This window comes from Equus quagga, chromosome 12, assembly GCF_021613505.1.
Source record: "Equus quagga isolate Etosha38 chromosome 12, UCLA_HA_Equagga_1.0, whole genome shotgun sequence".
In the NCBI taxonomy this organism is placed as follows: domain Eukaryota; kingdom Metazoa; phylum Chordata; class Mammalia; order Perissodactyla; family Equidae; genus Equus; species Equus quagga.
Genome location: NC_060278.1, coordinates 25,055,734 through 25,077,488, shown reverse-complemented (window position 1 = coordinate 25,077,488; position 21,755 = coordinate 25,055,734). Strand labels below are relative to the sequence as shown.

The following is a 21,755-nucleotide window of genomic DNA, read 5'->3' as shown; positions in this document are numbered from 1 at the left end:
CGTGGCCCTGAGCTAACATCCGTGCCCATCTTCCTCTACTTCATACGTGGGACTCCTACCACAGCATGGCTCAGCAAGCGGTGCCATGTCCGCACCCGGGATCCGAACTGGTGAACCCCGGGCTGCCAAAGCAGAATGTGCACACTTAACTGCTGCACCACCGGGCCGGCCCCAGGCACTTGAAACTTTTATACGGCAAATACACCATAAACAAAGTAAGTAGACAAACAACAGATTTAGGAGCAAACTCTTCCAATTCAGAAGACAGAATATCTATAACACACAAAGATCTCTGACCCATTGACAATTAGGTGATAAAAAACACAACAGAAAAATGGGCACCAGACCTTAAAAAACAATAATTCACAGAAGAACTACTCTGAATGGCCGATAAATATATAAAAAAAAGTCCAAACTCATACATAGTCAAGGAAATGCAAGTTAAAGGAACAACAAAATGTACTTTATATCTAAGAGACTGACAAATCAAAAAGAGTAATTATATCCTTCCTGGCAGAAATGTGCATATTCATCACTGCTGACAGACATGGAATATACACAGATAGTATTAGGAGTAACAGCATTCAAAAGGAGTCTGACAACATCTATCAAAATGTAAAATGTCTATGCACTTGGATCCAGCAATCCTGCTACTGAAAATCTAGGCCACAGAATCAAAAGCACCCATATGATGGAATAAACAAAATGTTTTTTGCAGCATTATTTACAGGGGCAAAAAAGAAATGGAAACAAATTGAAAGCTCATCAATAGTAGAATGCTTAATAAATTATGGTGTGCCAACAACACGGAATACTTTTCATGACCTAAAAGAATGGATAGAGCAAGGCCAGGTGACGTATGGCTGAGCTAAAATAATAAGAAATAGAAATAGAATTGAGAAGGCAGTTTGGTGTATTCGTTAAGAGCACAGACTCAGAATCAGAGAGTTGGGACTCAGATCTTGGTTCTACCGCCTCTTACCAATTCTAACCAAGCAGAAATGACAGGAACGCAAAGTCTTGGTCCAAACAAAGATGGTCATGATTGTGACACTGGTCATGATAAAGCTAGAATTGACTCAAACACCCACCAGGTGTAAGGAGGCCTTGGATAAACCCGTCACCCTTGAGGAAGTGCTTGGGAAGCCACACCCCAGAGCCTGAAGGCATGTCCCCACATTCTGATATGTCATTGTACACACAGTAGTAAGGAAGAACTGAGATGGTTTCACGTCAGCTCTCAGAGTTCCAGAACGTTTGCCCAAGCTCCATCTGTTAGCCTCCTACATGCATTGAGAGCTTTGTCCAACGTGCCTCCCACGAAGCTTTAATTTACAAATGTGAATTCTTTGCTTGCTTTAGTTGTTCACTTCACAACAAAAAAAAAGTCTTTATTTCTTGTGTAAGCATGTCATAAAACAGTAAAAGTTAATTTAGATTTTTTGGTTTTTTTAAAGAAGGACTTTGAAACTCCATACTTTGTCCTTGTATTCCTACTAAAATAATGAGGTCTTTTCCCAGAAAGAAAAATCCACTTAAAGAAGTCTTATCAAAGCTATGCTGTTTCATATTAGAATTCTTCTACAAGCAACTTCATAAGCTTTGGGGGAGTCGCAAGCAAAACTAGCGCCTGGTTCCAAGATACACAGAATAAGTGAAGTGTGGAAATTAATAAAAGAAACTTTAGCTAAATCAGAGTTAGGAGGGCTTCTAGAGGGAGCTCTCAGGTCCGATCACACATTGTTAATTACACCAAACAGGAGGAGAGGGAGGCTGGCATCTTTGACAGGAAGCACAACTACTTTACTACTGAAGGAAGATTTCTCTCCCTTGCCTGCAACAGCCCAGCCAACGAGAAATGCTGCAGCTCAGCCAATGAGAAATGCAGCAGTCCAGCCAATGAGAAACGCAGCAGCTCAGCCAATGAGAGACACCACAGCTCAGCCAATGAGAAACATCACAGTTCAGCCAATGAGAAGCCGTTGCCACCCTGAACTGTTACTCTTCCCCCAACGGACTTTCCTTTAGAGCAGCCCCTCCCTATTCCCCCTTTTTCTCTGTAAAAGCAGCTCCCCTCCTTTGTTTGCTGGGTTTGCTTATGGTTCCCCACAGCATGCATGTCCCAAACTGCCATTCTTTTGACTATTCCCAAATAATTTCATTTGGAGGAAAAAATAACAGGCAAATGTGGTTTTTAAGTTGACAGAGGGAACAGACTTTTAAGAGGTAACCATGAATATACATACCAGTCTTTGCAACAGCCTGAGTTGCCTCGGGACCCTGACTCCAACCTATAGAAAAGAGAAGAGTCATGAAAAATGATTGTGAGGTCATTCTTAAAGGAGTTACATGAGGGGGTTAAAATAAATTCAGATTCACAAAAAGGGCTATCCAGCCAGAAAAGCAGTTTTGACCTTGAATCAGGAAGCTTGCAGGCCAGAATCAGAATTCATCCCTCCTGGACCTGGCTGACTTCTTAACCCACAATGGCACACTACCTCATGATCTGAGTGTTCTTAAATCTGTTAGAGGGGCCTGGGTGCAATAAGAAGAACAAAGAGTTCATGACAATATTTGTATTCTGTTTTTCATTTTATTTTGGGCTTGAAAATCAACTCTTTGCTATTGTGTCTATTACAATGATAAACACGTTCAGCCTTATTCTGATGGGCTGAATTATTCAACTCAAAACTCCAGAAAACTCTGGAAGCAAAATAACTTACCTTGAATTTTACTACTGTATTTTTTCTGACGATATGCTACATGCTATACTTTCCCATGTGCAGAGGAGGTGAAGGGAAGGTGATAAAATCCTCATTTTGAAAAATCATGTCGATCAACCAGGCAGTGTGGACTAAAAGTCCCAGCTGGCTGTTGAACATTACTCACGGTAAGTCACTGTTTAAATAAGAGGAATGTTAACTGCTATTGTTGTGAGGAAAAAAATCATCCTTTCTGGGAAAGGCTCTTCAATAAATGGTGTTGGGAAAACGGGACAGCCACATGCAAAAAAGTGAAAGTAGACCATTATCATTCGCCATACACAAAGATAAACTCAAAATGGATCAAAGACTTGAAAGTAAGACCTGAAACCATAAAACTTCTAGAAGAAAATATAGGTGGTACACTCTCTGACATCCATCTCAAAAGGATCTATTTGAATACCATGTCTACTCAGACAAGGGAAACAAAAGAAAAAATAAACAAGTGGGACTTCATCACACTAAAGAGCTTCTGCAAGGCAAAGGAAACCAGGAACAAAATGAAAAGACAACTTCGAGAAAATATTTGCAAATCATATATCCAACAAGGGGTTAATTTCCATAATATATAAAGAACTCAGAAAACTCAACAACAACAAAAAACAACCCAATCAAAAAACGGCCAGAGGATATGAACAGATATTTTTCCAAAGAAGATATACAGATGACCAATAGGCACATGAAAAGATGCTCAACATCACTGATCATCAGGGAAATGCAAATCAAAACAACACTAACATATCACCTTACACCCATTAGAATGGCTACAATCAACAAGACAAAAAATAAGAAGTGTTGGAGAGGTTATGGAGAAAAGGGAACCCCCATTCACTGCCGGTGGGAATGCAAACTGGAGTGGCCACTATGGAAAACAGTATAGAGATTTATCAAAAAATTAAATGTAGAAATACCATACAATCCAGCTATCCCACTACTGGATATTTATCCAAAGAACTTGAAATCAACATTTCAAGGAGACTTAGGCACCCCTATGTTCATGGCAGCATTATTCACTATAGCCAAGACGTGAAAGCAACCCAAGTGCCCACTGACTGATGAATGAAGATGTCGTATATATATATACAATGGCATACCACTCAGCCATAAAAAAATGACAAAATCGTCCCATTCATAACAACATGGATGGACCTTGAGGTTATTATGTTAAGTGAAATAAGCCAAACAGAGAAAAACAAACACCATATGATTTCACTCACATGTGGAAGATAAACAAACACATGGACAAAGACAACAGTTTAGTGGTTACTGGGGGAAGGGGATTGTGGGATGGGCACAAGGCGTGAAGGGGCACATTCATATCATGACTGACAAATAATAATGTGCAACTGAAATTTCACAGTTATGAGCCGTTATGACCTCAATGAAAAAAAATTAAAACGTTTAAGAATTTAAAAAATTGTCCAGGGTTGGGCCTGGTGGCGCAGCAGTTAAGTTTGCATGTTCTGCTTCTCAGCAGCCCAGGGTTTGCCAGTTCAGATCCCAGGTGCAGACATGGCATTGCTTGGCAAAAGCCATGCTGTGGTAGGCGTCCCATATATAAAGTAGAGGAAGATGGGCATGGATGTTAGCTCAGGGCCAGTCTTCCTCAGCAAAAAGAGGAGGATTGGCAGCAGTTAGCTCAGGGCTAATCTTCCTCAAAAAAAAAAAAGTCCTTTCTGGAGGGCAATTTGACAATGTGGATCAAAAACTTGAAAAATATGCCTGGATTTTATGCATATCTTTTTTAAACAGCTTTATGAGGTATAATTTACAAACAATAAAATTCATTCAATTAAAGTGCACAATTCAATGTTTTTTAGTATATTCACAGGGTGGTGCAACCATCACCACAATCAATTTAGAACATTTTATCATCCTAGAAGAAGCCTTGTGCCCCTGAGCTCTCACCTCCCAACCCCGGCCTTTCCCCCAGCCCTAGGCAACCACTAATTCAATTTGTCTCTACGGATTTGCTCATTCTGGACATTTCATATAAATGGCGTCAATCTTTCGTGACTGGCTTTTTCCACTTACTACTCTCTTTTCAAGATTCATCCATGTTGTGGCACATATCAGGACTTCATTCCTTTTCATGTCTGAATAATAGTCCATTGTATGGATAGACTACACTTTGTTGATCCGTTCATCAGTTGAAGGATGTTTTGGTCTTTTGGCTTTTTGGCTATTTTTCACAATGTGGAACTTGCATTAAACATCACATGCAAGTCTTTGTGTTGGACACATGTTTTTACTTCCCACAGGTAGAAAAACCCAGGAGTGGAATTCCTGGGTTGTATGGTAAATTTAACTTTTAAGAAATTGCCAAACTGTTTTCCAAAGTGGCTGCAACATTTTACATTCCCACTAGTACGCATGTCTTTTGGAAATTCTACTCACAGAAAAGTATCATAAGGGGAAAAAAATTCATAGAAAACAATGAATGTGAAGAAAATTCTTTGCAACTTTTAAAACAATTGATAAGAATTGGGAATAGCCTAAAATATCCTTTAAAAGTGGTTTGGTTAAATATATTATGATACACAGATTAATTAGAATACAATGATCTCTATTTAGGATCTATATTTATTGGCACCAATAAATGTTCATTTTATTGGACTTCTGTGCTGTTCACCAAATGCTTCTCCAGCTCTCTGCCAGAAGTATTGCATTTCCTGGCCCCCTTGTGGACGGCAGGGCCATGAGACTAGCTCAGGCGAGTAAGTTACGAATGTAAGTAGCATTTGTCACTTCTGGGCCAAGTATTTAATTACAGATGTGTGCTCCTCCAGAACTGCCTTTTCTCTGGCACGGGGATGAGCAACACTTGAGATGGCAGCTGCTCCATGTAGCCCAAGTTCCTGAGTGACCACAGTGTGCATACTTGCTCCACTGCCAACGCAAGACGGACAAGTTGTATGAGCAAGAAAAAAACGTCTGGTATGTAACACGTTGAGATTGGGGGGTTGTTACCACGGCGTAGCATAGCCTATCCTGACTGATAGATTCATGATGCATTTTTAAGTAATTGAATCAGGTAACAAAACACTATCTAACACAACCTCACTTTTGTAAGTATAAGTGTTTGCGTGTGTAGAATGTCCCCCAAATGCTAATGGCTATTGAATTCTTTCTCTTTAAACTTTTGTGTATTACCTCAATTTTTGACAAATTAGCACGTACTACTTTCATATAGGAAAAAAATAAAGATATTCCCACTTTGCAAACTGAAGGTATAACAGAAACTGTTTCAACCCCTGTTCTCTCCCTGATCCCGCCCCCAAAATATACACAGATTCTAAACGACCCTCAGACGCCCTCACAGAGCCTCCTGTTCTCCAGAACGTGGGCTAGAAAGAAATAGCGCAGGATTTAGGTTGGGATCCACCACCTTGACTCCAGATGAGAACCAATCACTGGGAGGACACTGGTTTCTCTTTCTGAAATGAGGTGGGACATACGAGACGGTCCGAGGAAAGCCGTAACAAGCACCGCGGGAACGTCCTGACCAGATCTGCAGGTTCATCTCAGGCCCTTCCCTTCCTAAAATTGTGGAATAGGCTGGGGACCACTTAAAATAGTTATGGTCAGAAGGAAGGCCCAGCCCCTCTCAGGTATTATGTTCTTTGATTGATCTAAAGTATTTTCTTTGAAGCTTCCTCCTTTGCAAAGTAGGCTTTTTGAGAAAATAAACAAGGCTTGAGGAGAACAAGAGAAGTTGGTTTTTCATTTTTGAGATGACTATCTGACGTCTCAGGGGACCACGATGGCTCCACTTCAGTCCACATTTAAACTCAGACTGAACCAGAAGCAAAACTTCCTGGTACACACGGATTCCTGGAGCCAGCTAGGACTGGAAGTGGAAAGGACACCAATGTCATCATCGTTGTTTTTAGTTAGGAATTCCTGATCCCTTTACGGTTTGAGAGTTTTCTCATCGCCTTTAAGAATCTGGGAGTGGGGCTTCAGGATAGATAAGTAACCACTTCCAGCTTAATGTCGAGGATTGCCATGAATGCCTGTGAGCACGGGGCGCCAAATCAAAGACGTAAGAGACGGCTCAAATAGGATTCTTTGCTTCTACAGAGCTGAGCTGATTTCTCCAGCGTCAGAACAGAAGATGTCCAGACCACAAAATTAATTGAGAAATACAAGCCACGATCCTTGCCATCAAGGACCATACTACCTAACTTGAAAGAAATATACTCATGAAAACTTAAGAGACAAGGTAATTTTTATAAGTTTCAAAGGAAATGGAAAAAAGCAGAGTGCACTATGTTTTTGAGTGACCATGAGGGGCTTCATGATGGAGGCATGGCTAGAACTAGCTGTGTAGGATGTTTGTTGGAGTGGCATGAAAGGCCAGGAGAAATTTAAAGACAATCAGTCAATACAGGAACCATGCTGAGAAGCAGCTTCATAGCTCTGCCACCCCCTCTTTCACTCGCACGGACCAAGCAGCATTCACCACCAGGAGGCAGAAGGGTGGCTGAAGATTTCCCTTGCACAAAGAATGCACCAACAATACTAACGGGGCTGTGGAGTTTAGAATCTCCCCATCATCAGTTAGTCCAACTATAGGTAAAAAACCACAGGCACTGCTTAGGTGTACATAATTTGAGTGACAGGGAATATATTTTTCCCCCAGGGTCAATCACAATGTTGGCTGTGATTGGAAGAAAACAGAAATATCCTGAAAGCATTCTAAAAAGTCCATAAATGAGAAAGAGCCTGGGAAGAGATGAGAGCAGCGAAACTTAATTCCGCCCATGGTAGAAGATACTCTGAACATGCAGAGCATATACGTACTTTCCCTTCTGGTACAGATGCTTTAATGACCCATGGGGACTGAGAGAGACATACAGGCGGGGACATGCCCTCTACCCTTCCTCTTGAGCCCTATCACTGGGTCTGTGACCCTACGTCCCACGAACGAGCCAAGAGACGCTGCACCGGGCCAGCCTCAGCCACACACCATCAACTGACTGGAGGCAGGAGTTCCTGGGGGCTCTGAACTCGGAACTTATCCGCCAGGTGGCCCCACCTTCTGAGGGCCTTCTGAGATCCTGAAACCAAGACCCAGCAACTCAGGAATCAGTTGTCTCCGAGATCTGCTATAAGGCCCAACGCAAAACCAAGGGCTACAGCTTGGAAAGCCACTGGGGCTGCCATCTATCACCTGAGCTGAGAATGGTTAGTCTGGGAAGAGTAGTTGGGTCATTCTTTATCACCCGCACAAGAGTTTCCTTCCTTTGGAGTAATGTTGCTACTTTAGAAGGCTGTTCAGCTAGTCACCTTTTGCAATTTGGGGCACCCATAACCTCGGTAATGGGTGAAGAAAGCTCATTTTGGAGCTAAAATTCCAATTTCCAGGCAGCTGAAAGAAAACAAAAAGCAACTGGCCTTAGGCAGGTCACCCTCTCTTCACCTGTGAAAAACAAGGGAAATGGCTCTGACTTGTGGAAAAATAACGAGGAGGTTCAGGATCCCCCACCACCCCAAAAAAGCTCAGGTCTCCATCCCGTGGCCCCATCTTCCCAGATAGACCCCGCTATTCCTTAGATTCAGAAAGCTTGCTGGGACCTCCCACAAGAACTCCCCCAGCATGGCAGGCAAGATCGCTTTACGTTGGAGCATCCATCCAAGGCTTTGGGAAGATGTTAGTGAGAAGTCACGTACAGCTCACTGCCCGATTCTCAGGACTTCCTCACCCTTGCCCCCTCCCCACACCCCCAAAGAAACAAGATATGGCTGGTGTGAGAGTGAGCAGATCTCTAGCATCTCTCCCACAAGATCCTCCTCCTCCATTTCAACCATCACACCCATGCACATAAAGGAGACAGTATGAGTGGCCTGGAGCTCACAAAATCTTCTACTGACTTGACTTTTGAAAGAGTTAAAACAACAACAACAACAACAACAACAAATAGTTGCCTGGATTCTCTGTGTTTTCTCAAATGCAAAAATTTGCTTCTGAGTGAGATTATAAAAAATTAAAACGCCGGGAAAATTCTCGATTCAGACAGTATCACCACAATCGATGTGGTACCACAAGTATATACTGAACAGTCTCTATGTGCCAGGAGCTACAAATAAAAGTCACATTGAAACAAATGGCATTATATTATAAATAGGAAAGTGGCCTGGTCTTCGGAGGAGTCCCTCATATCCTCGCTTTGGCACCCAGCACACCTGGGTTCCAATCCAGGTTCTGCACACAGGACTCTGGGGACGTCCCTTCCCCGGGGGGACTTCCATTGCATGCTTAGACTGTCCTTGCAGCGGCAGTCAGAGATTTAACCAGACTGCACATAAATAATAAAAAGAGCTAGTATGACCTTAGTGCTTACCACACGCAAGGGCTTTGCCTGAATTAACTCATTTCATCCTCACCACAACCATAAGAGTAGAAGTGGTTTATGATTTTTCATTTAATACGTTATTATCATGCAGAAGCAAACAAAATGTAAGCTTCAAGATCCCTGACCTTGTGCAGTCCCTTAACAATGGGTGATATTTGTGGTGTTTGACACATATTTGTGTCATTTGCTGTGATTTATTTATCCTGCTAAATCAATGTTCACTTTATGGTTTGCTTTTTATTTTTGCAGGCTTTTTAGGTGAGGAAGATTGGCCCTGAGCTAATATCTGTTGCCAATCTTCCTTTTTTTCTCCCAAAGCCCCAGCACACAGTTGCATATCCTAGTTGTTTGTCCTTCTAGTTCTTCTATGAGGGACGCCACCACAGCACAACATGGCTTAAGGAGCGGAGCTGGGTCTGCGCCCAGGGTCCGGACTGGTGAATCCTGGGCTGCCAAAGTGGAGTGTGTGAACTTTAACCACTCAGCCTCGGGGCCAGCCCCTGAATGTTCACTGTAGCACCTAATTTTGTAGTCATCATTTGATATTCTTTTTCTTCAAGAGGGCCCTGCAAATTGTATAAACTTTACTCTCCTCTCAAAATCTAAATCCACCCCTGCCTATAAGGTAGGAGCATTAACAACTCTATCCTGCCGATGAGGAAACCAAGACCCAGAGAGGCTAAGTTACTGGCACAAGTACACACAGCCAGTTAGTGGCAGGATTCAGGTTGGAACCTGGACAGTCTGGCTCCACTTGGAGTGGTTTTAACTATATACTTTATTGCTGCTTATTATTTTGACCTAGAGCACCTAGCAAACTCTCTGGGACATTACGGACACTTAATAATTGGTGGCTATTATTATTTTGTAAATTAAAAGTTGATTTTGTAATAACAGAAATACGACCCTATCCTTACTGAAAGAAACCATATCAGTTTGAAACTCACAAATCAGATAAATCTGTAGCAAGCTGATTTCATACACGAGACTACTTTTTAAACACTAATTTCCTGAAAGATTCTTTGAAAGCAGTATTATTCTAAATGTGGTCCATGGATCACCTGCATCCAAATTATCTGGACTCCACCCCAAACCTAACGGATCTGTATTGACGGCAGTGGGGGGTCAGGAATACGAATGGTTAATGTGCTCCCCGACTGTCCTTTTGCAGACAAAAGTCGGAAAACTACTGCTTATAAGTGTTCTCACTATGGGTAATATTGTTTACAGATGAGGGGGAGACAGAGGGAACAGCAAGGAACCCGAATCTAAGATATAATTAGTCATATTTCCAATTAAAGATAAAGGACAAATAAGACAACATCTCTGAACTCTCAAAGCAAATTAATAGGCATGTTCAGTCACATAAGACAAATTAAGTTTATATGTAATTTTGAAGACCATAATTATGGAGAATAGAACACTGACTACATTGTCAGGTACAGTTCTAACCTTTAAGGACATCAATTTGTTTATTCTTCAAAATCCTTTGAATTAAGTCACCTCATCATTTCCATTCTAGAGATGGGTAAATAGAGGGTCATAGACGGTAAGGAACGCTCCAGTGAGTGCAGAGCCGGGATTTGAACCCAGGAAGTCTGGTTCTGGAGCGTGGGGCCTTAAACCCTACATCACACGCACATACATTTTTTTAATAAAGTAGGGATAAAAAGGCTAAATTGCAAATCTTCACAGAACTTGCTATGTTGGAGTTTTTGTCTGGTTTAGTCATTTTCAAGATGAATAAATAGTGCCGTGGGTTGAAGACGGCATGAAATCACCGAAATGGGCCAGACCCATGTTTTTCCAGGCAGGCAAACTGAGAGCGTTAATCCCACTTGCACAGACAGATGTTAGAGCTTTCATCCCCCCTCCTACTTCACAAACAGAATCTTTGTTTCAGTTCTTCCCACACTCTCCTCCCAGCAACCCTCAAAAAGTTTTAAGATCTTTCCCCTAAATTCCTTCTCTCAGCACTTCCACTGCCCAAGTGCTGACACGGTTCCAAGCACTTTAGGTGTATTAACTGCTCAGTCCTCACCCAATTATTTCCCACCTTTCATAGAATTGGACATCGAGGCTTCCAGTAACTTGCCCAGGGCCACATTGCTGCTAAGTGACAGAATCAGGAATCCAACCCAGGCAGCCTGGCACCAAGCCCACGCCCTTAACCGCGTACTAAAACACCTGCCATTTATTGAGCGCCCACTGTATACCAGGCCTCTACACAGACCAGCAGCTGAGTCCTTACAAGCATGCCCCAAAGGAGGTGGATTCCGTGCTGTGACCAACCAGAAAGGAAGGCTCACAGAGACGCAGCTTGTCCAGACCACACAACTGTAAAGGGCAGAGTAAAGACCACCAGTGTCTCTGGATCCAAAGCCTGCACCACCCCAGCCACGCACAGCCTCTTGGAATTTTTATGGGTGTTCCTCCTGACAACCCTACAAGAGAAGGGCCATTTCTTCCCTTTTGCAGATAAGCATATCCATGAAGCTGAGTCAACAGGAGTAACCAGCTGATGTTTATTTAGGGGGATTCTAGTCTTCACACCAAGATGCTAGAAACGTGGCGGAAGCCCATGCCTGCTTATTTCTTCCTCCCACCGCATGAAAACACGTCTTAAGCTAAACAATTTAAATATAATTTAAATGATATGTGTGTAAACAGCACCAGGGGATGTAGAGACGCACTAGTTACTGATTGGGACACGGCCATTTCTCTCTATAAGGTCTTTACATAGATATTTGTGTGAACTCGTTTCACATTTTTTAAAAAGCTTTTCCATTCTTCAGACATCATAGTAAGATTTCATACTTGCAGGTTTTATCCACCTGTGAGGTTAAGCCATTTAAAGCACAAACTCTGGCAGATGCGCAGAATATTAACTAGGGGAAGTGAGTCCCTGGTCCCTGGTCCTCCGCCCACCATCGGAGGACCACTGATAAGAACCCGATGAGGAGTCAGACGGTTCCAGGAGCCTGGAGCTTTTCCTAGATGGTGCTTTCTCTCCGGAACTACTAGCAAAGACAGTAACACAAAACTACCCCACACGTGTGCCTTAAAGAAGAACGTTGTGATTAACTAGGGGCTCTGGCTCAGAAAAGAGCGACAACAACAACAAACTAGCAGAAATCTGTACAGATAACAGAAGCCAAGAAGATTTGGGTCTGCAGGACACTGAAGTCCCAGGTGCAATTCTGCAGGAAACTTCACCAGCCAGACTCTCTCGCCACGAGGGACCAACAGATGGGGAAGCTCCCGAGCAGAAGGTTGGGGAGCCGAGAGAAAGGGGGATGCTGTGACAGGAGATGGGGTGTGACCCCTCCCTTCCTCACGTCCAGGACTGTTCAAAGGGGGCCTGTCCAGCCGCCAGGCGCCCGAGAAGGCCATGGGAAGGGACGGCAGCCCCCGCCCGGGGCCTCCCTGGCTCCCCCCACATCTCCACTTACGGGCTCCGAAGTGTCACCCCAGCTCCGCGCCTCTCCCAGAGACCCCGCGCAGAGCGGCAGCCCCAAGCACAGTCCGAGCAGCAGGAGCATGGCGCGGCGACAGGGTGGCGGCCGGCACTGGACGCGGCGGGACGCGCGCGGGGACACCGCTCCGGGATCGGCGGGGCGCGCACGGCCCCGCCTCCCCGCGCCCCCGGGGTCCCGCCCCCTGCGGGCCCCGCCCCGCGCCGCCCCGCGCCGCCCCAGGTCCCCGCTGCCCCGCCGCAGCTCGCCCCGCGGTCCCCTCCCGCCCGCCCTGCAGCCCCGCCCTCCTCGCCGGGATTCCCGCGGTCGCCTTCTTGGCCGCTGCCTTCTCCATCCAGCGCCTGTGACCCCTGCCAACCCCACCCCAAACCTTCCTCCCTCTCCTGCAAGGTGTGAAATGCTTCTTCATGGACTCGCTTCATTCCTCTCTCAGGAGGACATGGGAATAGCCAGTGACCCTCAGTACCCAGCCCACCCTCCTCACCTGCTATGTATACCGTGCCCCCCAGCTGCTATATACACCCGCCCCTGACACACACCTGCTAGATGTACCCCTGACGCCTGCTAGCCTAGAGCCAACAAGAGGCCTTCTTCATTCTGCCCAGAGAACCGCACATTCCTCTTGGCATCTGTCACTGATGCTCAGAAGCCAAATTAAGGGATGCTAATTAGCAGTCTAATGCAGAAAGTGCTAGCAATGTTGGCCCCTTTTATGCAATTCTGGCATAAGAAGACAGAAAAGAGGAAGCTACAATTGGCACCATGTAGTAGTACTTCTAATTTTTTGGTAATTAATCATGAGAATGAATGTCATTGTGTGTGTCAGTTACAAACTATTTGTGATAGTTCTGTTCTGACATAGGAAAAATTGCTGTCTGCCAACCATCCACACAGGGCCCTTTATAGTCTGGGCGCCATCTTTTTAATCTGGTAGATACACAATGTAGCTGGAGCTGCGTATTTCATCCTCCAGAAGACAATCGCCTCAAAGGCATTCTTTATGTCTCTGTAACAATTGACTCTTAATGGATGAGCTCAATAACAGTGAGAGGTTGGCGACAATCTCAACGTCCAGAAAGAGGGAAATGGCTAACTCAAATAATGGAGCGTCCATCCTGTGGAATATTATACAGCCGTTAAATAATAATCGTGACGTCTGTGGAAACACAAAAAATGTTCACAGTGTAATCTAAAGGAAAAAATCAGATTACATTACTGTATCAACAGTATGATTTTAATTAGGTAAAAATCCATAAGCATGGACACAAGAAAGAGGAAAAAAACATGAAAAATGAAAACAGTGGGTGGTGGGTGTGTTCATTTGTGGTGATATCTCTTCTTAAAATACTTTATTTACTCTTGTTGAAATGCTGTTTGTTCAACAAAGACATTAGGAGAGGGGGGAAAAATCATGCTGCTACTGTGAAATAAAGGAAAGAGAATCCTTGTCAGTACAGCTAGTCACTGAATAGCCTAATCACTGATTAATTAAAAAAACATGCAACCGACAAGAAGGAAGCGTAGCCGGTCCAGCAAGGTTTCTAAACAAAACCACTGGTAAAGGAGAGCTTTGAAGAAAATCAAAGGATTTTTATTTTTTGTTCTCTAACACAATCCAGCCGTGAGTTTACAAGTGTGTCCTGTGCTCTGGGCCGACTGAGAAACTTTGCAGTGTACAACCACGTGCACACACTCTCATTTTTAACTAAGCATAGTCCCAAATCTTCTTGAGTTAAGGTTTGCCTATCTCCCCTCCCAAAAGAAACGCCTACTTGTGAAAAATCACACTGTTGATACTGTTACGTAATCTGATCTTTTCCTTTAGATTCACTGTGAACATTTCTCATGTGAATGTTTAATTTGGACAAAGGCAGGTCATGTGAAAGGGGATAATAACAGCTACTATTATTTCAATCCTCCAACAGAACTGGGACCACATCATTGTCCTCCCCTTCTACCTAGCCCCTCTCCTGCTCAACTCTGGTTTTGGCCTTCTGTCTGCTCTTTTTCCTAATGTGTCCTAAGGAGTTTCGGCAGAGGCCCAATGGTAGGAAAAGTGAGTTTTCTTTTCTTCGTCTTGTAGGACTCGTCAGCTCTACCCTGGACCATGGTTCATGCTAGTGCATTGTGAACATTTATTTTATTCTCCAGTTGGAACAGAAGTTCCCTGAGGACAAGCTTCTTCCACAACCTCTAGTACTGTGCAAAATATATGGCTCGCACTTCGTGAACATTTGATGATGGAAGTAGGAGAGGGGAGGCCTGAGCTGGCCCTGCTGGGGAAGCGGAGGGCTGGCTATAGTCCAGACTTGGCCGCTCTCCAGCTACATGGCTGTAGAGAGTTTCTGAACTTCCCAGGATTTGCCAACTGTAGTAGCCTAGGCTTCTATGTGACATCTGAGCATGTCTAGGACCCAACAGATGTGGTCTTGGAAAACCAGGTAGGTCTGATAAAAATAAGACCCAGTGCAGGTTTTCTGAAACTGTTCACAAGCATAGGCAATGATTTATACTGGCCTTATAAATAAGGATGAAAAAAATTATCTCCCCCAAAAAGGGCTGAGGCGTCCCCACATGTTTGTCCTTTGGCGCCATGTTTCTGATCTCACCTCCAGGAGGAGCTGATTTTCCAGTTTGAGACTATTGAACTCCTAGCACCTCAAAGCTGCAAAAGACCCTAGAGGACATCTAACCCAATCCTGGTGTTTCCAACAAGACTCCCCAAGGGGCTGGCGCAGGACCACATGCCAGTGGTGAATCTGGGCAAGGACCCGGGTGTTCACTGACAGACTCTGAGTCCATGGCTCTGTAGCATGGGCTCCAGGGTACAAGACTGAGCAGGGGCTGTGCAGCCCGGGCTGGAGAGGCCCTCTGTGAGAGCTCTTGCTGGGAAATGGCTCCCTGAGTAACTGAAGGATGGGCCAAGCGTCCCGAAATCTTAGAAGCAGACTCATTAGAGACAGGGGCTTTATCCTGGTCTCCCACTTGAAACTGCCAGTTGATGGGCAGAAAGCCACGGCCGAGCTAGCCAAGGCTGAGACTGAAGAGGAAAAGGCGAGCTGTCCTTCTGTTTTCTTCTCCTCTTCTTTGGCCCCCTGCTTCCTCTGCCCAGCTGCTCTGAGGTTCCAGCCCTCCCCAAGTGCTCTGAGCTCCTGCTTCGGTCCCTCCCTCAGCCAAGCTCCTTCCCGAGTGTCCGTGAGATCATTGTTCCACTCAGAGCCAGCTCTTCTCCCCTCCTTGGTCTCACCTTTTTTATCTACTTACGTGGCCTTGTGTTTTTCTTGGACCGCTGGCAGCTTTGCACAATGGCTACAGTTTCTTACCAACTTGTCTTCTTTTTCTTCTTAATCAAAGGGACCGGGGAGGAAATGGATTCCCTTTGGCCTTGGCTCCGCGATTTCTCAGGGGCCCAGGATAACTTGGGAGTCTAGTTATAGCCACTTTTCACCTATTTTACCAACCCTTGAGTTTTATCCAGAGAGAAGATTTGCGAAAGAGGAAATAAAGAATGCAGCTTTCTAACTTCTTCTGATGGATCATTTGCTGAATTTGTGAACTCTTCACAAGGTGTAACACTTATTGGATTTTATTTTAATTATCCGTTTCCAGATTTGAGACCCAAATTGACTCTGACTCCTCCTGGGGAAGGACTGTCTCAAGCTCAGACACGTGGCCTGGAATCTAGGAGACATGCCGTGTGTTTGGTGGATGATTGAAAGAGTGCATATCTGCTATTGTGTGGCCCTGTGCCAGCTATGTGCCAGAAGTTTTAGACATGCCCATGACCTGGAAGAATTTGCCATTTAGATATGAAGGTGGAACCAACAAACTGAACACAATTTGAGCTCAGTCATGAGATGCCAAGTGGAGAGAAGGGCGAGACTGCGATCGTGGACTAGAATAATGAGAGAAGGCTTCATGGAGGAAGAGGAAATTATTCTGTTATTCAGATTGTGAAATTCAGATGGAGAAGAGAGAACATTAGGGAGGCAGCGGAAGGAGAGGGTACCAGGGTGGAAAATGGCATCGGGGAAATAACACAAAAACCTGGGGAAAACGTTCCAGTTTGGGGAATTACCTGTAGAATTTTCTTGAGTCGAAAGATGGGAGAGGAGAATGCAGTGGTCCCCAGTTGCAAATCTGCTGACCGGTGAGACTCATGACAACATTTTCTCCAGCTTTTTGCAAAAGGAGAAAAGTGGAGGCATTGTGGTACATTTTTTTCATAAAGCTGATTTTTTTTTTAACTTTAAGGAACTATCCTTTGCTCTAAGGGTTTTATCACTCCCATCAATGACAGCGTCTCACTGTGGGCCCTTGGGTGGGAGAGTGAAAAGAGTATGTCCCCAGAGGAGGTGTGTATGTTGGGGTCAGGGGGTGGGGGGTGGAGGAGAATGGTGAACCAGAACCCTAGGAAGGTGTTGAAGGGGAAACATGCTGTTTGAAAAACCTTCCAGATGATTCAGAAAGCCTTCCCACACACCCCGGGAACATTGTACCATATACCTAGAAATTATAAAAATTGTTACTATTTCTGTTACCCATGCTTGCTCCCATTATGAATCGTATAATGTGAGGAGCTGAACACAAGTACTTTTTAATGACATCAGTGCTGTGGACTCCAGGCTTTCGTATCTAGGATGCTGAAGATGAACGGGGTGGTCCCGGAGGGGCTGAACACACATTACCACCATGTTGGTGAGACCAAGGATTACTGGGGAACCATGATGCCCAGCGAAGCACCCTTGCTCCCCCGCCAGGTTAAATTTGTGGATCCTGTGGACAGGAAACCCACTGAGGTGGAATGGAGACCCACTGAGGCAGGAGAGCAGATACGAGTCTCCACAAGATCAGGAAGCATTGTCCCCAAACCTGAATTTTCCAGAGCTGACAGTATTGTCCCTGGAACATGGACTGATGGCCCCAAAGACACATCAGTGGAAGATGCTCTAGAAAGAACCTGTGCACCCCATCTGAAGACACTGGAGGAGGAGACGATGGAGGTGATGGGGCTCTGGAGACTCAGAAACAGAGGAGAGTCTCTTGGTATTGAGGCTGGGGAGAGCAGCCTCTCCCCTCCTTGTCTTAGCCTTGAAGGCTGCGGCCACCTCTTCTTCAGACACCAATAAAGAGCCATGAGTCCTCCTCTGTGGAAAAAAGAAAAAAGTCCATCTGGGCTAAGCGACCATGTGCCCAGTCTACAGCTATATGTGTAGAAAGCTCTGTAGACTTATGTGAAACGCCTAATAATTAAAAGCCGAAAGAATGTAAGCTTCTGGCAGCAATTTCTATCAAATCTGCACATCTGTTGACACTTTGACCCATCAAACCCACTTTGGGGAATTTGTCATAAAATAATCCTGCTCACATACAAAATGATGTAGGTATAAGGTTATTCATTACAGCATGGTTTGTAATTCCCAGAGATCGGAAACAACCCAGAAGTTCCTTAATAGGAGTCTGGTTAAGTATTATGTGATGCTATGAGCTGGAAGAAAGGATGAGGAAGCTTTCTATATACTGATATAGAAAGATATCCAATGTATTATAAAACTAAGAAAAAAGACCAAATGTAGTATGTCCTGTCTTTAACATAAGAAAGGAAGAGGATAAGAAGGCATATTCATAATTGCTTGTATTTGCATAAAGAAATTCTAAGAAATATGAACAATGAAGAAAAGTGTTTGGGGATGTTAGAATGGTGAGAGAGGGGCCGGTCCGGTGGCACAGTGGTTAAGTTCGCACCTTCCGCTTTTCGGTGGCCCAGGGTTCGCTGGTTTGGATCCCAGGTGCGGACATGGCACCGCTAGGCACGCCATGCTGTGGTAGGCATCCCACATATAAAGTACAGGAAGATGGGCACGGATGTTAGCTCAGGGCCAGGCTTCCTCAACAAAAAAGAGGAGGACTGGCAGTAGTTAGCTCAGGGCTAATCTTCCTTAAAAAAAAAAATAAAAATTGACCTAAAAAAAGAAAGAATGGTGAGAGAATAGGAACAGGGTGGAATCCACCAGAAGAAGGGAGGGATTTGGGTTTTATGTTTAATATTTGATTTTTGAACACTGTGAATGTACTACCTATTGCAGATTAATCAATTAATTTAAAATTCTAGCTATCACAAAACAATAATACTAATAATGGTAAAGTTGACTCCTGAGGTCTCTCTTATCAGATGATCTCACTTGGGCTTGTTGTATAAACACTAATCTCAATAGATACAATGGCAGGGAGCCGTACTCCTCACTGCCAGCTTCACCTCCTGGGAGTCCCCGGACACGTGCACACACACACACCCCCCACACACACACTCAATTGCTTCTTGCTTCCTAAACACTCTCTTATTCTTTCTTGCCTCCTTGTTTGCATGGATCCTTCTCTTTTCAGGAATGCCTCCCATTGACTCCCCACCCAGTGCTGCAAATGTCACTTTCTCCAGGGTCCTCATCAGGTTGCTAAGTGCTATTCACGCCCTGAAGAGAGCCCTCATCTCTTTGTCCAGATATCTGTCTTTCTCACTAAACCAACACCCAGTGGAGGGCAGGCTCCATGTTCTATTCGTCTCTGTACGCCTTGTCAGCATCCAGCATGTCATCGGAGCTTGAGAGTGTGAGAAATATTTATTGAATAAGTAAAGAGGACTCTGTTAGAATGGTACGCTTTTCATGTGGATTTCTTTGGGCATTTTGACAACCCCAATCTGCACGACCACTGACGGGATGCGAGACCTTGGTCAAAGCGCTTCCCTCTCTGGAGGTGAATATTTTCCAAGAAAAACATAATATTGACTCCTCAATTGCCAAAAACATTTTAGCCCGCAATTATCCCTTTTTATTACTTATTCATCTTTGTGAGAGTTATATTGACAAGAACTGGGCAGAAATGACTGAGTTTTAGACCCTCAATATAACACTCTATGTGGTACTTAGTCTTCTCTTGGAGTTTTAGATTCCTGATAGACTTGAGTTCTACATGGTGACAGAAGAAAGTTCTAAGCCATCGACATGCTCACTCTGACCTCTGTTTTACTATCCCAGAGACTCTTGCCCCTTCAAGGATCTTTCCCCAAAAAATCTGCTCGCAGAAACTGCTACTGTCTTTCTCCAAACACACAAGCTAAAAACATCCCCCTCCCTTGAAAAGTTTTAAGGTTTATATGTAGTAATATGTTTTTAATATCCCTGAGGTCATTGGAAGTCACCATAAGCATTAATTTTGTCTTATTTCCTAAAGGTGCATGAAAAAAAAGTCAAAGCCAGTTCTTCACTCTTCAGCGTTAACGGTAAATGGCTGTCTTTACTCTTCTGCATCTGCATCAATGTTTAAAGCAAAGCCAGCAAACAGTTCTGAAGAAATATTTGTCAGTTGAGCAATGGTTTGTCCCTACAGAAATGCTCGTTAGACACTGAACGATCTCAGTGCAAAGTGAAGGATCATTTTTATCTTCTTTTGGAAGGGTTCCTAGAGCAGCAAGTGGCAGCCTAGTTTTCTGAGCTTTTGCCTGGGACCACAGAAGACTTGGAATAGCACCGAGGATTTGCTGATGCTGTGACAGGGATGGAGGTTCAGTTCAACCTACCTTAGTGCCCAATAGGAATGCCCCACCCTGCTGCTTTCTTTGACTCCAAGGCGTGGAGGCAGAGAAGCCAGCAAAACCTGAAGTCAATCCACGGGGTGTGTTTTCTCCCTGAAGACTTGCCAGATTCTTCCCAGACAGATGTTGGGAGATGTCCAGAGAGCTTTCACCGAAAGCCACAGGTGTGTCTTTGGAAGGATTTTGACTAAAGCAAGAACAGTGTTGGTTTTGTGGTTGATGCCAAGAGGTATATCCCACTGCGTGAAATCACGACCTAACAAGAAAGCTGTCATCAGCTTTTCTCGTGACGCTCCTAGGCTTGTTGCCTGGCTAGCGAGGGAGAGAGCCTCTGTTCTACGTAACACATGGCGCAGGCTTAGCTCTTGCAGGTGCAGACTCACTGAACAAAACTATGTTATCCCCTTCACCTCTACATCTCAAGGTTATTCCAAAGTTCTATTTCATTAGAACGAACTTTATTCTTGCCAATTCATGATAAACCATCCATGTGATTTTTTAAATCAAATTATTGTTTTATTAATCAACTAGGGGTTCTTTTCCTTCCCATGTATCCATTGGATCGGTTCTAAGCTCCATCAAGTCACTAGAGAATGGGTGGGGGGTATGAGAGAGGGGCCACTGGTCCTCGGTCATCACCTGCGGTATGGGCTGAATGTTCGTGTCCCCCCAAAATTAATATATTGAAGACCTGACTCCCAACGTGAAGGTATTAGGAGATGGGGCCTTGATATATAAGGAGTTCTCCAAACCCAACTATAAATAAGCAATCCGATTAAAAAATGAACAAAAGTCATGGACATAAAGATGGCAAATAAAGTCTTGAAAAGATGTTCGACATCAATAAATATTAGGGAAATGCAAATTAAAACTGCAATGAAATGTCACCAAACACCTATTGGAATGACGAAAATTAAAAAAGGTGACAATACCAAACTCTGGCAAAGATGTGAAAAAAACTGGATCTTTCAGAATTGAGGGTGGAAGTGTAAAATTATACGGCCACTTTGGAAAATAGTTTGGCAGTTTCTTGAAAAAACAAAAATGAATATATACTTACCAGGAATCCCACTCCTGGGCATTTATCCCAAAGAAATAAAAACCTATGTCCACACAAAAATGTGTGCATGAATATTCATAGCAGCTTTATTTGTAAAGGAAAAAAAATTGGAAAAAAACCAGATGTTCTTCAGTGGGTAAATGGTGAAACAAATCATGGTACATTCAGCCGTGGAATACTACTCAGCAATGAAAAGGATCATAGGATTGAGACACGCAACAACTCAGACAGATCTCAAGGGCTTTATGCTGAGTGAAAAAAGTCCATCCAGAAAGGTTACATACTGTATCATTCCATGTGTATAACATTCTCAAAATAACAAAGTTGTAGAAATAGAGAAGAGATTGGTGTTCGCCAGGGTTTAGGGCTGAAGGAGGGAGGGATTGGGGGTGACTGTAAAGGGCTAGCATCTCAAGGGACATCTTTGTGGTGCGGGAGCAGTTCTGTGATTGGCTGTAGTGTTAAGTATATAAATCTACATATGGATAAAATTGCATAGAACTAAAC

At 44.0% G+C, this 21,755-nt stretch overlaps 1 protein-coding gene across 1 annotated transcript in view; it reads right to left on the bottom strand.

Moving 5' to 3' along the window:
• The window catches only part of ITIH5 (inter-alpha-trypsin inhibitor heavy chain 5), an 87,338-nt gene extending 74,608 nt beyond the window's left edge, over window positions 1-12,730 (bottom strand). Inside the window, exons 1-2 of the mRNA XM_046678727.1 lie at window positions 12,574-12,730; window positions 2,247-2,291 (exon numbers count right to left, since the gene is read on the bottom strand). Of these exons, the coding sequence (XP_046534683.1) occupies window positions 2,247-2,291; window positions 12,574-12,663 (135 nt within the window). The 5' untranslated portion in view covers window positions 12,664-12,730. The remainder of the gene's footprint in view (window positions 1-2,246; window positions 2,292-12,573) is intronic.
• Window positions 12,731-21,755: the final 9,025 nt, after the last annotated feature.